This window comes from Sorex araneus, chromosome 6 (assembly GCF_027595985.1).
Source record: "Sorex araneus isolate mSorAra2 chromosome 6, mSorAra2.pri, whole genome shotgun sequence".
Taxonomy (NCBI): Eukaryota; Metazoa; Chordata; class Mammalia; order Eulipotyphla; family Soricidae; genus Sorex; species Sorex araneus.
This window is the reverse complement of record NC_073307.1, coordinates 118,852,821-118,868,202: the sequence shown is the minus strand read 5'-3', so window position 1 is coordinate 118,868,202 and position 15,382 is coordinate 118,852,821. Positions and strand designations below refer to the sequence as shown.

At 43.3% G+C, this 15,382-nt stretch overlaps 1 protein-coding gene across 3 annotated transcripts in view; it reads right to left on the bottom strand.

Moving 5' to 3' along the window:
• The window catches only part of NUCB2 (nucleobindin 2), a 47,015-nt gene that overhangs the window by 19,091 nt on the left and 12,542 nt on the right, over positions 1 to 15,382 (bottom strand). For all 3 annotated transcript variants that reach the window (XM_055141284.1, XM_004613567.2, XM_055141285.1), the window contains exons 3-4: positions 3,408 to 3,551; positions 2,268 to 2,375 (exon numbers count right to left, since the gene is read on the bottom strand). In XM_055141284.1, coding sequence (XP_054997259.1) covers positions 2,268 to 2,375; positions 3,408 to 3,551 — 252 coding nt within the window. The remainder of the gene's footprint in view (positions 1 to 2,267; positions 2,376 to 3,407; positions 3,552 to 15,382) is intronic.

Below are 15,382 nucleotides of genomic sequence, written 5' to 3'. Positions count from 1 at the left end.
ATAACTCCTGGCAGTGCTCTGGGGACCAGGTGGGATGCTGGGAATCGAACAAAGGTTGGCCGGAGTGCAAGGCAAACACCCTACCCGCTGTGCTACCGGTCCAGCCCCTCCCCCCCAGTCTAATTTCTGACAATTCACACCCTCCCTCATACAAAAGGAGGGAATGGCCCTTATATGAAAAAAAAATTAAATGTTTTACAGCAGCATTATTCATATAGAAAAAATGGCAAAAAGCAGTGGGGGGGGGGGCTGAAGAAATAGTACAGGGATAATGGGGTAAAGAGCTTTCTGTGCATATTTGGCCAACCCAGTTAGATCCCTGGCACTGCAGATGGTCCCGTAAGTATTGTCAGCAGTGACCCCTAAGCACAGAGCCGGAAGACCTCCTTAGCACAATTAGAGATGGACAACCTGCCATCCCCCAAATAATGCTCTGATCCTAATGTAAGTACTTAGAAGCAAACAGGAGGACTTCAGAGATAGCACAAAGGGCAGGGAGTTTGGTTTGCACATGGTCAGCCTGTGTTTGATCTCAGAATAGGAGTAAGCCTGGAGCACAGTTGACAGAGAGGTGAGGAGGAGGAGCAAGAGGAGAAGGAGGAAGAGGGGGGAAGAAAGGAAAAAAGAAAAAGGAAGGGAGGGAGGGAGACAGACAGGGAGGGAGGGAGTAAGAGAGAAGGAGAGAGGGAAGGAGGAAGGGAGGGAGGGAGGGAGCTGATAGAGGTGTGGAGTATGGAGCGGGAAAATTGACTGCAGGAGAGTTTAGTAATAGCTTTGGAAATCACAGTGCCTAAATTAACAAACAAACCTGTCGTGTCCAGAAGAAAGGATAAAAGTACCTCTCAGGTCAGCACTTCACAATTCCCTTTCTGTACTGTAAGATGAGACTACTGAGAGATATCTTGCTATGATGTGACTAGGATGTGGAGGGCTACGATCATGTGTAACTTAGGACAGAAGCAAATAATTAAACTTCCCCTACTGGCAAAACATACAGTCCATTAACTCTTCTATTAATCTTCACCCAATTCAAACACCAGAATGTAATCTCTTTTAAACCTCTGAAAAGTCCCCTCCATCAGAGTGAAGACCCTGATCCCAGTACCTGAGGCCCTCGGTATAGAATAGAGCTAGCCCGGGATTCTCTGCACCTCATCTTTTAGCCAGTAGGGGTCTCCACTTCCAGAGAGGCTGCAACAGCCTCTCCTCCCGGCTTCCTACATGATCCCTGTATACCCTGGGCTACCTCCTAGTCTCCTCTTCCCTATCTTTTTAAAAATAAATTTATTTATTGAATCACCGTAAGAACAGTTACAAAGCTTTCCGGTTTAAGTCTTGGTTATACAATGATCGAACACCCGTCCCTTCACCAGTGCACATTTTCCACCACTCAAAACCCCATATACCCCCCATCTCACTCCCCACCCTGCCTGTGTGGCAGACAGTTTCCACATTACTCTCTCTCTACTTTCATTACACTCAATATTTTGACACCAGTCCCACCATTATTATTATATGGAATTTTCTCCCAACTCAGATCTGCTGAAAAGGCAACATTAGACAATTTGTTTTCTATTGCTGACTATGAATAGTTTATGATGTTAGTTTCCTGCCTGCATGGGAGGGTCTGGCAAACTCCCCATGGTGTATTCATATGACAAAACCAGTAACAATGATGGGTCTCATTCCCCTGACCCTGAAAGAGCCTCCAATGCGGCACCATTGGGAAGGATGAATAAAGAGAGGCTTCTAACATCTCAGGGCTAGGACAAATGGAAACGTTACTGAGACCGCTCAAGAAAATCGACGATCAATAGGATGATGATGATGCCATTGCAGCCATGCAATCTTGGAATTCTGAAGTTTTAGTAATTATGTCTGGAGAGATTTCTGCCAAAAGCCTCTGGGTTCCGAGATTCAAGATTGGTTTGTGTGTGTCTGGGATTATGACCGTTAAGGAGCTTAAGAAGCAGCCGGAGGGGCCATCTGAAGGTCCTCTTCTCTATCTGTAAACTCTGGCAGAATCTCGAGAGAAGGAATGATTTCCCAGCTTCTGCCACTGCTAGAATTATGTCTCTCTTCTCTGTATCTCCAAAATGTATTACACACTCATCATATATTGATCCTAAAAATCTTTTTTTTCCAGAGCATATTCTCCCTGGGAAGTTCTCTAGGAGTTGGCACCGTCTCCTCTTGATGTCCCCATTACTTAACTCAGCATCTGGCGGGTTCAAATGTCTATTAAAAAATCATTCAATTCCATTTACCTTTATTTCCTCTATGTCTGCTTTTTGGAGTTTTTCTCTGAAGTGACTATCTGTTTCCAGCACATCAATCACTTGCTTGAGATATTCATCATAATAAAGTCCAGTGTCCTTGAAATTAAGAAACAAAGAATAACGCTTCTGTGTTTCCTTTCCTACATATAAAGATCTCAATCACCAAAATAAATAAATAAATAATAAAATTAAAATTCTAGCAAAACGGCATTTAGTTTTATCTACACTGATATTCTGGACAAAATGCAAAAAGTTATTTCTCTAAAAGAGATGTCTACGTCAGAACCAATATCATGTCTTACAAAGATTGGTTTTCCACCTAGTTTAGTGTTTCTCAGTCTTTTTTCCAATTGTGTCCCCCTTACAACATTGTTTTATCCTGTGGTCCCCTGTCCTACCAGTTGGACCTCTAGTCTCATATCACGGCTCCATTTACATGATCTTCACCTGTAGCCCCCTTGGAACATGCAAAGGTGCCTCATGGCTGCCAGTTGAGAAGCACTGGTTTAGACAACAAAGTCTTAATGACACCGAATCCTTCCCCCACACCCACCAACCCCGCATTCACCCTTTGTCATTTGTTTATTTATTTATTTTTTGCTTTTTGGGTCAGACTCGGTGATGCACAGGGGTCAATCCTGGCTCTGCACTCAGGAAACCATATGGGATGCTGGGAATTGAACCTGGGTCAGTCGCATGCAAGGCAAACGCCTACCCGCTATGCTATCGCTCCAGCCCCCACCCTTTGTCATTTGTATCTTTTTATTGCTATCTGTCTCTCCTTTGGCTATGAAACAGTGTTTTCTTGGCTGGTTAACTACATTAGAAATGTTATTATGATTATAGGCTGGGTTGTGATTAATTCCTCTACACACACTCTAATAGCTTTGAACAATTTCACTCATCAATAAAAAGGATAAATGAGAAGTAATGACTTAATCAACCAGCTCAAAGAGAAAAAAAATGCATTAGACAATATTACCATTGCCTAATATTAAAAAACGTGCTTATCCAATATTGTCTTCAGTGTCATTTCAGAAGTAACACCCAACTTTTACTAGCAATAAATATTAGAAACATATCAGTTAATATTCTTCTCACAGGAAGAATTCTCATCATTGCACTCACTGGTGGCTCTATCTTGGCACTGTCCACAGGCTGAGTGTCTTTTACTTTTGTCTTGTCTACGTCGATAGGCACAGCTTCCAGGGCAGTGAGTAGATACGTAACCAAGAGAAAACAATACTGAAACAGGATGGTCCGCCACGTCATCTGAAATGAAGATTTAAGCAGAGTAAGATCCTGAAAAAATGTTTTCAAGCTATGAATTCCCAAAGCCATATTAATAATACATTGGGGGCGGAGCAATGTATTATTATTTTATTATTACATAAAAGCAGGTAGGGCACGTGCCTTACCGACAGCCAACTTGGGAGGATCCCTGGCAGCCCATATGGTCCCCCAAGCCCCACCAGAAGTGACCCCTGGACACAGAGTCAGGAGCAAGCCCTGAGCACTGGTAGGTGAGCCCCTCCCCGCAAAAATACATAATGATATAGTCAACCTCAGAAAGTTTGATGCAATGAAAGAATTCTAGAAAATTATAAACAAAGCTGTTTTTGTTTTGTTTTGTTTTATTTTTATGTGGGGCCACACCTGGTGGTTCTCGGGGCTTATTTCAGGCTCTGCACTCGGGGTCACTCCTGGAGAGCTTGGGGGAACATATGGGGTGCTAAGGGATCGAATCCAGGTAGGCCATGTGCTAGGCAAGCACTTGACCAGTTGTATTATTGCTCTGGCTTTAAAGAAGGTTATTTTGAGTCCGTCGTTGCCAATAAACGCCTCCTGTCTGCTCTGTCGCCATATCTCCTCTGATTGGCCCTTGAGCGGTTGCAGACCTGAACCTTGAGGACTACGATTTGGTGAAGTCACAGGAAGTGGAGTCCCAAAGCCTCAAGACAAAATCAGGTGAGAAAATCTCCAGGTACGCCACTTCCTCTGGCTGATAGGGCCCTCCTGGGACCTGTCCCCACTCTTTCCCAGCTAAAAACAGTTGCCTCTTACACCACTCCCGATGGGTCAGAGAAACAGCTGGGGGTAGGCTAATGGACTTTGCGTGTGACCACCTGCGTGTGTAAGACCAACTGTGTGGGGCATGACCAAGTGTAAGTCTTCCCCTTCATTGGGACCCCATTGCCCTTGTGGACTGGAACAATTCTGTGAACACTCTCTAGAAGTGGGAAGAGTTTGGGACATTTTTTCTTTCTTTTTTTGTAAGTTTGGGATTGCTCAAGCAGTACTCGGGAGTCCAGGGTCCAGGGTAGGGGACTTCCCACCAGCTATTTTTGGTTAACCAGGTTGGCTGTTCCTTTGAGGGCCCGAGGAGAGAGTGCAGCTTGTGTCCCACAGTGCAGGGGATGCTAAGAAGCCTCCAGCGCTGCACTTGGCAATGCTGGGGGAACAGGACAAGGTCCTGAGAACAGAAAAGGGTCGAGCATGCACCCTAACCACTGCACTCTTTCCAAGCCCCAGTTCTGTATACAGACCTTTACCCAGATCTGCAAGCAATTCATCAGCCAATGTATGGCCATTTGTGCCTGTTATTTTCCCGGTTTGGGGTTTGGGGATGCAGACTGCAATGAGAAGGGGAAATTCTGATCTAGAAAGTACTTCAGCACTGTGAGAACTCTGGCATGTTGAAGCCAGGTTAGAGTCTGAAGCAGAAACCTTCATGTTTAGATCTGGTTAAACTGGCAGGCTGAATCATTGCCAGAGATCAGGGCAATGTGTCATCTAGCCAGTTTACAGATGTAGGTAAAGCGAGCATTTTCACTGGCAAAGTGAGAGTTTTCCTGCCCATCCCATAAGCTCCTTGGCCTTTGGCAGGGAGGGCTGGGTGCTTCAGTCTTGTGGCAAGTTTGGTTTGTTACATGCTGTGATTTGGGGTTTGGAGAGTTCCCTCCACAATTATCATGTTGTGGGATCAAAGTTCTGTCTTTTCTGTTAAAAAGGAAAGCCGAAAGTGGGAATATTGGCAGCTCTGATAGTTGTTGTGGCTCCAAGAGATCCAAGGCTTAGCTAGTAAATCTGTTAATATGTTGATTCTTTCCTTTTGTTCCATCTTATGGTAAGTGATCTTTGGATCTATTGGATAAACAAAGAAATGTGTATTGATTTGTTGGGTCACAATTAAATTGGAAGATATTTTTCCCTGGAGTGTTTCTAAATTGGTTATTGGACCTTGAAAAATTTGGAAATTTTCACCTAGATTTCCAGTTGGGAAAAGAGTAAATGAATTTAAAAGGTAAATAATGTAAGAATATCGTGGGAGCAAAGCAAAATTTTTAACACCCAGCCCAGTAAGCTACCGAGAGTATCTCGCCCGCACGGCAGAGCCTGGCAAGCTATCTGTTGTGTATTCAATATGCCAAAAACAGTAACAAGTCACAATAGAGACATTATTGGTGCCCACTCGAGCAAATCGATGAGCAACGGAGTGATAGTGACATATATCAGACTATATCGGAAGGTTTCAGTGGCCATGAGGAAGTGTTTCAGATACTGCTCTAAGTTTAAAGCCACAAACCTAAATAAAAACTATAATAGAATGATTTAGCTATTGGAAGATGAGAATTCTCAGTCTATGCCTGCAGCTGAAATCTGTGACTTACAGAAAAGAAAAATCATTAGATTGGATTAAAGGGTTTTTCTTTTGTTATTGTTGTTGACTGAATAACTTCATGGTTTACCTTCCAGGCCAAGACCGAGGTTCAAAAACAAATGAGGAGACTTTGTCTCAAAAATGAAGATAGGATTTTAGAAGTTTTAAGTAGAAAATTTGAAGCAGAAGTGTTGAACTACTGAAATTACTTTTTGTTTTCTTTTTGGGTCACACCTAATGATGCACAGGGGTCATTCCTGACTCATGCACTCCGGAATTACCCCTGGCGGTGCTCAGGGGACCATATGGGATGCTGGGATTTGAACCCGGGTCGGCCAAGTGCCAGGCAAACACCCTACCCGCTGTGCTATCGCTCCAGCCCTAACTTTTTTTTTAAGTCTTTTTTTAAAGTCCTTGGGCTGGAGCGATAGCACAGCGGGTAGGGCGTATCTTGCCCCCACGGCAAAGCCTGGCAAGCTACCCATGGTATATTCGATATGCCAAAAACGGTAACAACAAGTCTCACAATGGAGACGTTACTGGTGCCCGTTCAAGCAAATCGGTGAGCAACGGGACAACAGTGACAGTGACAGTGTGTTTTGAGGGTCTGGGAGAATGTAGTCCAGAGGTTCAATCCCCAGCACCTTCTATGGTCCCGTGAGCACCCTAAGGAGTGATCACTGAGCATGGAGCCAGAGTAAGCCCAGGGCAAAGCCAGGTATGACTAAATAACCCAAAATAAAAAAAAGAAAAGGAAAAGAAGTGAATGCCTGCCAAGATACTGGTTAAATTTAAAACAAACAAACAAAAACAAAAAAACCAGCTGCTGAACTGACCTTACAAATACCAAAGGGAATCACCAAAAAACTTGACTTCCCAAACACTTCCCTAGATATTCACAAAAATAAGTTGCAACGTAATTGACATATGAAATGCATGCACAGAGAAAAGGCCTCGTGAGTACACAGCAAGAAGGTGACTGTGAGACAGGAAGACAGGAAGAGGGTTCTCATCAGAACCTGCCCCTGGGGCAGAGTGATAGTACAGCGGGTAAGGCATTTGCCTTGCATGCAGACAAATGGGTACTATCCTCACTCCCCCGTCAGCATCCCATATGTTCCCCCCCAAGCACCAACAGGAGTGATTCCTGAGTCCTGAGCATTACCGGTGTGACCCACGAAACAAAACAAAACGAAAGAGAGCCTGGCCCTGATTACACACTTCAGCCTTCAGGACGGAGAGAAACCTGTGCCTGACCTTCAAATCTTCCGGCTGTGGTGTTTTGTGAGGGCAGCCCAAGCTCTGTTAATATAACCATACACTTGGATGAGGTGACAAAGAACCACAGAGGATCATCCCCCACCCCCATCAGGAAACTGGCCGCGTGTGCACCAGTGACTGATGCATTTCCTGTTCCACGACCCTTTGAACTAGAGCGCTCACTGAGCGGCTAGAAAGATAGGAGAGCAGATAGGGCTCTTGCCTTGCACGTGGCTGGCCTAAGTTTGATTCCCAGCACATCAGATGGCCCCCAAGACTGCCAGGTGTGATCTCAGCAGCCGGGCCAGAAGTAATCCCTTAGCACTGCTGGACATATGGGGACAGGAAGGAGGGGCGGGTTGGGGCAGGGCACGGCGGGGCAGGGCAGGGCTGCTCACGGCATTGATCTCATCTCTGTGTATCAATGCCTGCTAGGTGTGTGGATAGAGATACCCCTTCTTTTTGCTTCGAAGATCTTTGTACGGAAAGGAATTGTCCATTAGCATTTCTCAGTCTTTTTATCCACCACGGCCACCTTTCAACATTGTTGCCTCCAGTTATGTGATTTTTTGCCTGTGTCCCACTTGGAATATCCTAGGGACCCTGGGGGTGGGGGCTGTCTGGCCCCTGGTTGAGCAAAGCTGCTCTAGAGAACAACAAACAATATCAAAGGAGCCTCATCAGCCTATGACCTTTATTAATAATAACCTAGACCTTAAACTTGACCTTAATGTCAGAATGAGACTTTCTTGGGGAAGGCTTTTTAAAAAAGCAAGTGCACTTTGCTATACAGAGGAATATAGAAAATAATTTGTGTCAGGAAATGAGCCACAGGTGACTGAAGATAGTAACAACTTGTTTGGATTAAAAAAAAGTGAAAAAAAATTAATTTAGCTTCAACCTGATTTTGAGCCTTGTTCTATGCATGTAAGTTGATTAAAAAAAAAGATACAAATAACTAGTTACAGATATTCTCTTGGCCTTACTACTAAAATTATTCAATATTATATCTGCTTCTAGTCAGTGTTTCCTAATTGCCCTTGGGCCAGCAGAGAATGGGCTGTTAAATAACTCCTACAGATAATCTGATGCAGGCTAACAAATTTAAAAACAGTCTCACACAAACCTCCTCTAAGTGCCCCAGGGAGAGAGAGGTAAAGACAATGTTAGTCACAAAAAAAGTAAAACAGGGCTGGAGCAATAGCACAGCGGGTAGGGTGTTTGCACGCAGCCAAACCGGGTTCGATTCCCAGCATCCCATATGGTCCCCTGAGCACCGCCAGGAGTAATTCCTGAGTTCATGAGCCAGGAGTAACCCCTGTGCATCTCTGGGTATGACCCAAAAAGCAAAAAAAAAAAAAAAAAAAGAAAAGTAAAACAATGTTTGTTCAAATGATCTAGAGTTCCCGAAACTGTGACTGAGGCTAGAACATTTTAATGGAATAGAAGTTCTATTATAAGAATGTGTAGAATTTCCATGAAATTAGTGTTGCACGGTTATCTGGATTCTGCACTTTTCCTAGAGAATCCGTGGTGACTTTTTAATTGGAGGGAGGTTATTGAAAATAGTTGCCTTTTTCCCCTTCCTCCCTCTCCCTCCCAGTTACTCAGGCTACTCTAGAAAAGTGGGTATGCGGCATTATCAAGTAAGGATAAACCAAACTTCTGGCCACCTGTTATTCCTGACAAACTGTGGACTTTGGTCACTGAACAGACATGGGTTAGTGCTCCCAAACCAGGAGCAGAATGGCTCCTGTCATTGCTGTGCCATGACTGGCCTTATATAAAGTTCTAAGGAATGAAAAGCTACCACAACCGTGAAATCCAAATTCTTGAGCCAAAGATCTGAGGAGATTAGGGATCTGTGTCTAGGTAGCTTGAAGCAACCTGCCATCAAAAGGAAAGTTCATTAAATGCTTCAATTGCTTTAGGGGGCTGGAGCAATAGCACAGCGGGTAGGGCATTTGCCTTGCACGCAGCTGACCCGGGTTCGATTCCCAGCATCCCATATGGTTCCCCTGAGCACCGCCAGTGGTAATTCCTGAGTGCAGAGCCAGGAGTAACTCCTGTGCATTGCCAGGTGTGGCCCAAAAAGCAAAATAAATAAATAAATAAAAATAAATAAATGCTTCAATTGCTTGAAAAAGAAAAAAGTAAATTCAGGAAAGACACCACAGCTGAGGCAAATCTGGTAGCCCAGCCTTTAGGCCAAGATCACTAAGACCTCCTAGGGCTGGGACAGGCGGAGTCCCCGCCTCGATGGAGGGCCCACCCACACACACTCTCTTCCACTCACATCTAGGAGAGCTGCTGAACAGGTAGGCCTGAGATGCCACACTGCTGAATCATCCTAGTCCCACAGCTGCGGGAGCACACGGCCACAAAGTTCACAGCCCCGTAGGAACGTAGAAAATTAGATGGCAAAGGAGCAGTGAAGCCTGTTAAGCTCAATGAGTGAAACCAACAGCAGAGAAGGCTCAACTAGCACCTAGCATCTTAGTTCATCCTCCATCAGAGAATTTAGAAGCTACATTATAAGATGCATGTTGTAACAAGCAATACAAAGTCAATTGCTTTTTGCCTGCTAAGGGGGCATGTACTCTACTACTTGAGCCACAACTTTAGCTCCTAGCCAGGACCTAGAAGGCAATTTTGCTCACTACCATACCACCAACTCTTCTGTAAATAGATTATTTTTTTTTCCAGTGCTGGTGGAAAAAAAAACACAGGTCTCATGCATGTAAGATTCGAGTATAGGTCCAGTCCTCCTAACCAAAATTTGGAAACTGCCCGCATGCCCAACAATAAATGAGTGGATAAAGATGTAATGCACAATATATAATATATATAATGTATATTTTACATACTGAGTAGTATTATATGTCACTGTCACTGTCATCCAGTTGCTCATCGATTTGTTTGAGCAGGCACCAGTAACGTCTCTCATTGTGAGACTTATTGTTACTGTGTTTGGCATATCCAATACATCACTGGTAGCTTGCCAGGCTCTGCCGTGCGGGCGCGATACTCTCAATAGCTTGCCGGGCTCTCCGAGAGGGGCAGAGGAATCGAACATGGGTCGGCCGCGTGAACGGCAAACGCCCTACCGCTGCGCTATCGCTCCAGCCCAGTATTATATAGTATTACATATATATATATATGTATATACATATATATACATACATACATATATATATATATATATATATATGCTGGAGCGATAGCACAGCAGGTAAGGCGTTTGCCTTGCACGTGGCCGACCCCGGTTCGATTCCTTCGTCCCTCTCGGAGAGCCCAGCAAGCTACCGAAAGTATCTCGCCTGCATGGCAGAGCTTGGCAAGCTAGCCGTGGTGTATTCGATATGCCAAAAACAGTAACTACAAGTTTCACAGTGGAGACGTTACTGGTGCTCGCTCAATGAGCAACAGGATGACAGTGATACAGTGACAGTGATACATATATATATTATGTAATATTATGTGTATAGTATTACATATATCACATATAGTATTACATAGTATACATATGTAAAACTATGTAAATAGGTAATACTAGTGAGCCATAAGAACAAATAAAATCTTGCCTTTTTCTACAACATAGGAAACAAACCGGGGGTGTCCTGCCAAGGAAAATGAGTCAGGAGAAAGACAAATACTGAATGATCTCACTCATCTGTGACATATAAAGAAACAGAGCATATGAAGAGACTATGGCTAATGAAAACAAACCCAGAGACTGACCACAGAGTTGAGGTTACCATGTGAGGGGGAAGTGGGCTGAGGGTTCCAGTGGACTGATGTAGGGACAGTGACCAAAACTTTGGTGTTGAGTGCAGAGTGGTTTAATTGTACCCTTAATGTACAAATATCTGCACACTTCCCCTTCCTTTTGTTATTATTGCAATGATCAGGGTTCTCACACACTTAGTTGTAGAAATTGCTAGGGTGTGGGGGGGGAAGTGGTGTGGTATTCCGTACTCTGAAGATCACAATACTTTACTAAACTATTTAATCTTTTATTGTGGCATGGGGCATCCCAAGTAACACTGGAATCAGACTGTGGATTAGTATCCAGGATGTAACTCAGCCTCGTACCTGCAAGGCAAGGACCCTCCTGCTGAGTCACCCCAGTCCCCACATTATACTCTAATGATACTTGAATTTAAAAAGTGAGAGCCGGAAGGCCTGAGCCATAGTACAAGGGTAGGGCATTTGCTTTGCACGTGGCCAACCCGGGTTCGATTCCCAGCATCCCCTATAGTCCCCCAGTACCACCAGGAGTAATTCCTGAGTGCAGAGCCAGTAGTAACCCCTGAGCATCACTGGGTGTGACCCAAAAAACAAAAATCAAACCAAAACCAAACCAAACCCCTACCAGAAGTTAGCCTCCGTGTTATGAAAGAAGAAAGTAAGTTGATTCCGAGTTTACATTTAAAGCTTGCCAGATATGATTTCAGTCAAGCTAGATTTGTTTCTCACTTTTGTTGGAATGAGCTAAAGAATTGTGACTGTCATTTTATTTTATTTATTTATTTTTTGATTTTTGGGTCATACCCGGCGATGCTCAGGGGTTACTCCTGGCTCTGCACTCAGGAATTACTCCTGGCGGTGCTCAGGGGACCATATGGGATGCTGGGAATCGAACTCAGGTCGGCTGCATGCAAGGCAAACTCCCTAGCCACTGTGTTATATCACTCCAGCCCCCAAGAATCGTGACTGTCATTTTAAAAACCTAAAGTGGTTTCATTTCTTGTGAATTTTAGGACTGAGATTTTTATGAAGAAACTTGTTTGTCTCAAATACATCAGAACTGATTAATAATAAATATAGCCAGATACAAAAGGACACATGATTCTATTTATAGCAAATATCCAAATTAAGGAATAAGCAAATCCTCGATGAAAGATTAGTGATTGCTCAGGGCTGCTGGTGGGGGAGGGGGGAGAGAGACTAACTTCCAGTCCGTACAGGATTCCTTTCTGAGGCGAAGAAAAGGTTCTAGCTGAAAGCTTTGCTCACAGATCATCCACAGGAGGGTATCGCAGAGCTGATAATGGCCAGAAACAAACTGCAGGACCAGGACAAAAGCCCAGGAATGCATTTTCACAAAGCCAGCCCCAAAGATTTTAAGGCCAAAAACAGGCAGCACCAGTTAGTAACTATTCTTCAGCTAAATATTGTGAATGCTGAATTAAGAGTGAAGATTCTGTCCATATACAAAGGAACTTGCACAGTTCTCAAAAGGCCTTTCCCTTGAACCTTGCAGAAATAGCTGAGCGCTGAGCAGTGTCATGAAAATGAACCAGTTAATGCTGATGAAGCTGTAAGATTAATGGCTACATGTAATACACTGGTGAGTGATGCATTCAATTCTTCCCCAAAAACCAGTAAGTTAAATGCTTTGTACAAAGAAATAAAAAGGGGTAAGAGTGTGTGTGCACACACGTGTGTGCATGTGCACGTGCAAGTGTGTGTGTGTGTGTGTGTGTGTGTGTGTGTGTGTGTGTGTGTGTGTGTGTGTGTGGCTGGTGAGGACTCAAGACATTAAGCTGTCTGTCTTGCCCAGTTCGATTCCAGGCACCCTGACTACCTCTTTAGAGTGACTCCTGGAAACAGAGCCAGGAGTAAACCTGAGCACCACTGGGTGTGGCCCAGAGACCCCGCCCCACCCCACCCCCATAAAGAAAGAGAACAAAATGTTCTAAAATTAGCAGTGGTGATTGCATAACTTGTGTATCTACTAAAATTGTACCGTTTTGAAAGGATGAATTTTATATGTGAATCATAGTTCAATTATCTTAAAAAGAGCAAAAACATCTGAGCTTATAAAATAAGAGATAAAAATTGCATAAATAGGGGCCAGAGTGGTAGTACTTGCCTGGCATATGGCTGAACCAGCTTTGATCCCTAGCACCCCATATGGTCCCAGGAGCTCTGCCAGAAGTGATCCCTGAGTGCAGACAGGGGTAAGCCCTGAGCACTGCCAGACATGGCCCCCAAACAATAAATAAATAAGTAAATAAAACCACATAAATACAATTTGTAAACCTATAGAACTAGCCATGCTATGTAGCTTTCTATAGTTATCCTATTTTTCCATGTCCTTAATACCTTGTCTGCTTATTCTAACAGATTCCTAGGAAAGTCTGTCACCATGACTCTGGATTTATCAGTTTTCCTTTTAATTCTTCCAATTTTATTTAAATATTTTGGGCTCTGTCTTTAAGTCTACACAAATGTAAGATATTTACCATTCTGGTAGCAAATTTTAAATGTGAAGAAAATATCACATTTGAGGGCTATTTATACTCCAATTTGCAGATAGTCTGTTTTCTATGTAATAATATGTGTGCCTGGGCATACACACATCTTTTTCAATCCAGCCTATCTGGGATTTTTTTTCTTCTTTTATATTTAATAAAATGACTGATAATACTAAATTCTAAGATGCACAGTGCCACAGTTTTTGGGTTTTGTGTGTGTGTGTGTGTGTGTGTGTGTGTGTGTATGTATGTACCTGTGTGTACACACGTGTGTTTCTTCTGTTTGCTTTTGGGTCACACCTGATGGAACTGCAGACTTAATCCTGGCTCCCATCTTACTCAGTTATCACTCCTGGAGGACTCAGGAGACCATACTGGGTGTCAGGAATCAAACCCAGGTCAGCCATGGACAAGGCAAGCACCCTGCCCACTGTACTATCTCTTTAACTCCAACGTAACTCCATGGTTTAACACCTCAGAAAACAAATTGTTCGTGGACTATTAAAAATGTGACCAACCAAGTAGCAACAGTAATGTAATCTTTACTGCCTCCATTCAACTGCACACAATTGCATTCTCACTGCCATTATTTCACATGAAGTTTATACAATGGTGGTACTTTACAAATTGAGTTTAAATTGCCAAGTATCTGCACAAGAACTAAACTGACTTGACATTGAAATAAAGTTTTTCTCAAATAGAGAACTAGAGCAGCTGATACTAGCGTTGCCAATATCTGGAATTAAAGAATAATAGGACCAAAGAGATAGTTGAAGGCACCTCACTCACATGATCCCCATAAGACCTCCAGACCTCGCTCCTGAGACCCCTGGAATAGGCAGGAATATCCCTGAACACTGCTGAACGTACCCCTACCTCCATTATCATTCCCCACTCCCCAAATAGAGAATAATGAAAACTTTGTCTTTTCTTAGAAAAGACCATTAAGTGCTCTATTCTGACTTCAGACTGGGAGATACCCCCAAATTGATAAAACTGTTATATTTTATTATTGAGATACAATATTACTAACGAATGCCCAAACCATGAGGGTAGAAAAACTGACTACTGCCTCTAGTAAAAAAAAAAACTTAAAGAAAAGTAAAGTGGACAATACAGACCCATAGTGAAGGTAAATGTTAATTTGTGGGCTAGTTCCAACTAGCACTGAAAGAAGAATGCATAATTTCCTTGTAATTTAAGGAAATGAGCAAAACTGAGTTCAGTGGCCACTGCGAATACTGGCAAAATCCTGATGCTCTTTCACTGTCACTGTCACTGTCATCCCATTGCTCATTGATTTGTTCAAGCGGGCACCAGTAACGTCTCTCATTGTGAGACTTATTGTTACTGTTTTTGGCATTTCCAATACGCCACGGGTAGCTTGCCAGGCTCTGCCGTGCAGACGTGATACTCTCAGTAGCTTGCTGGGCTCTCTGAGAGGGGCGGAGGAATCGAACACGGGTCGGCCTAGTCGGCCCTACCGCTGTGCTATCGCTCCAGCCCATATTCTTTTACATGTGTCAAAATGACATACTAATGCTGAAGATGCTAAAGAGATGGGCTTCATGAGAATAGAAATAGTCAATCACTGAAACACTATCGTAAGTGTCAAGGTCTAATACTTGCTGCCATTTTCATTTCATACGACAAAAGAGTTTCTCAAAGGAAGCTATCATATGCATAGAGAGGAAGGTAGGCAGGGGATGAGCAAAAGGGAGACTGGCTAAATCTGGTCAAACTAAGCAGAAGCCCTTTAAAACCAAAGTGGAGTTTTACTCTTGACGCATTCAGAATCCAAGTTATCTGAATGTTTAAAGAATAGGTTGCCTGAAAAGTAACACAACTTGATGATAGTCCTGATGTCATATCTTGACCACTGTCTTTCTTTCTATTTTTTTTTTTTTTTTTTTTTTTTT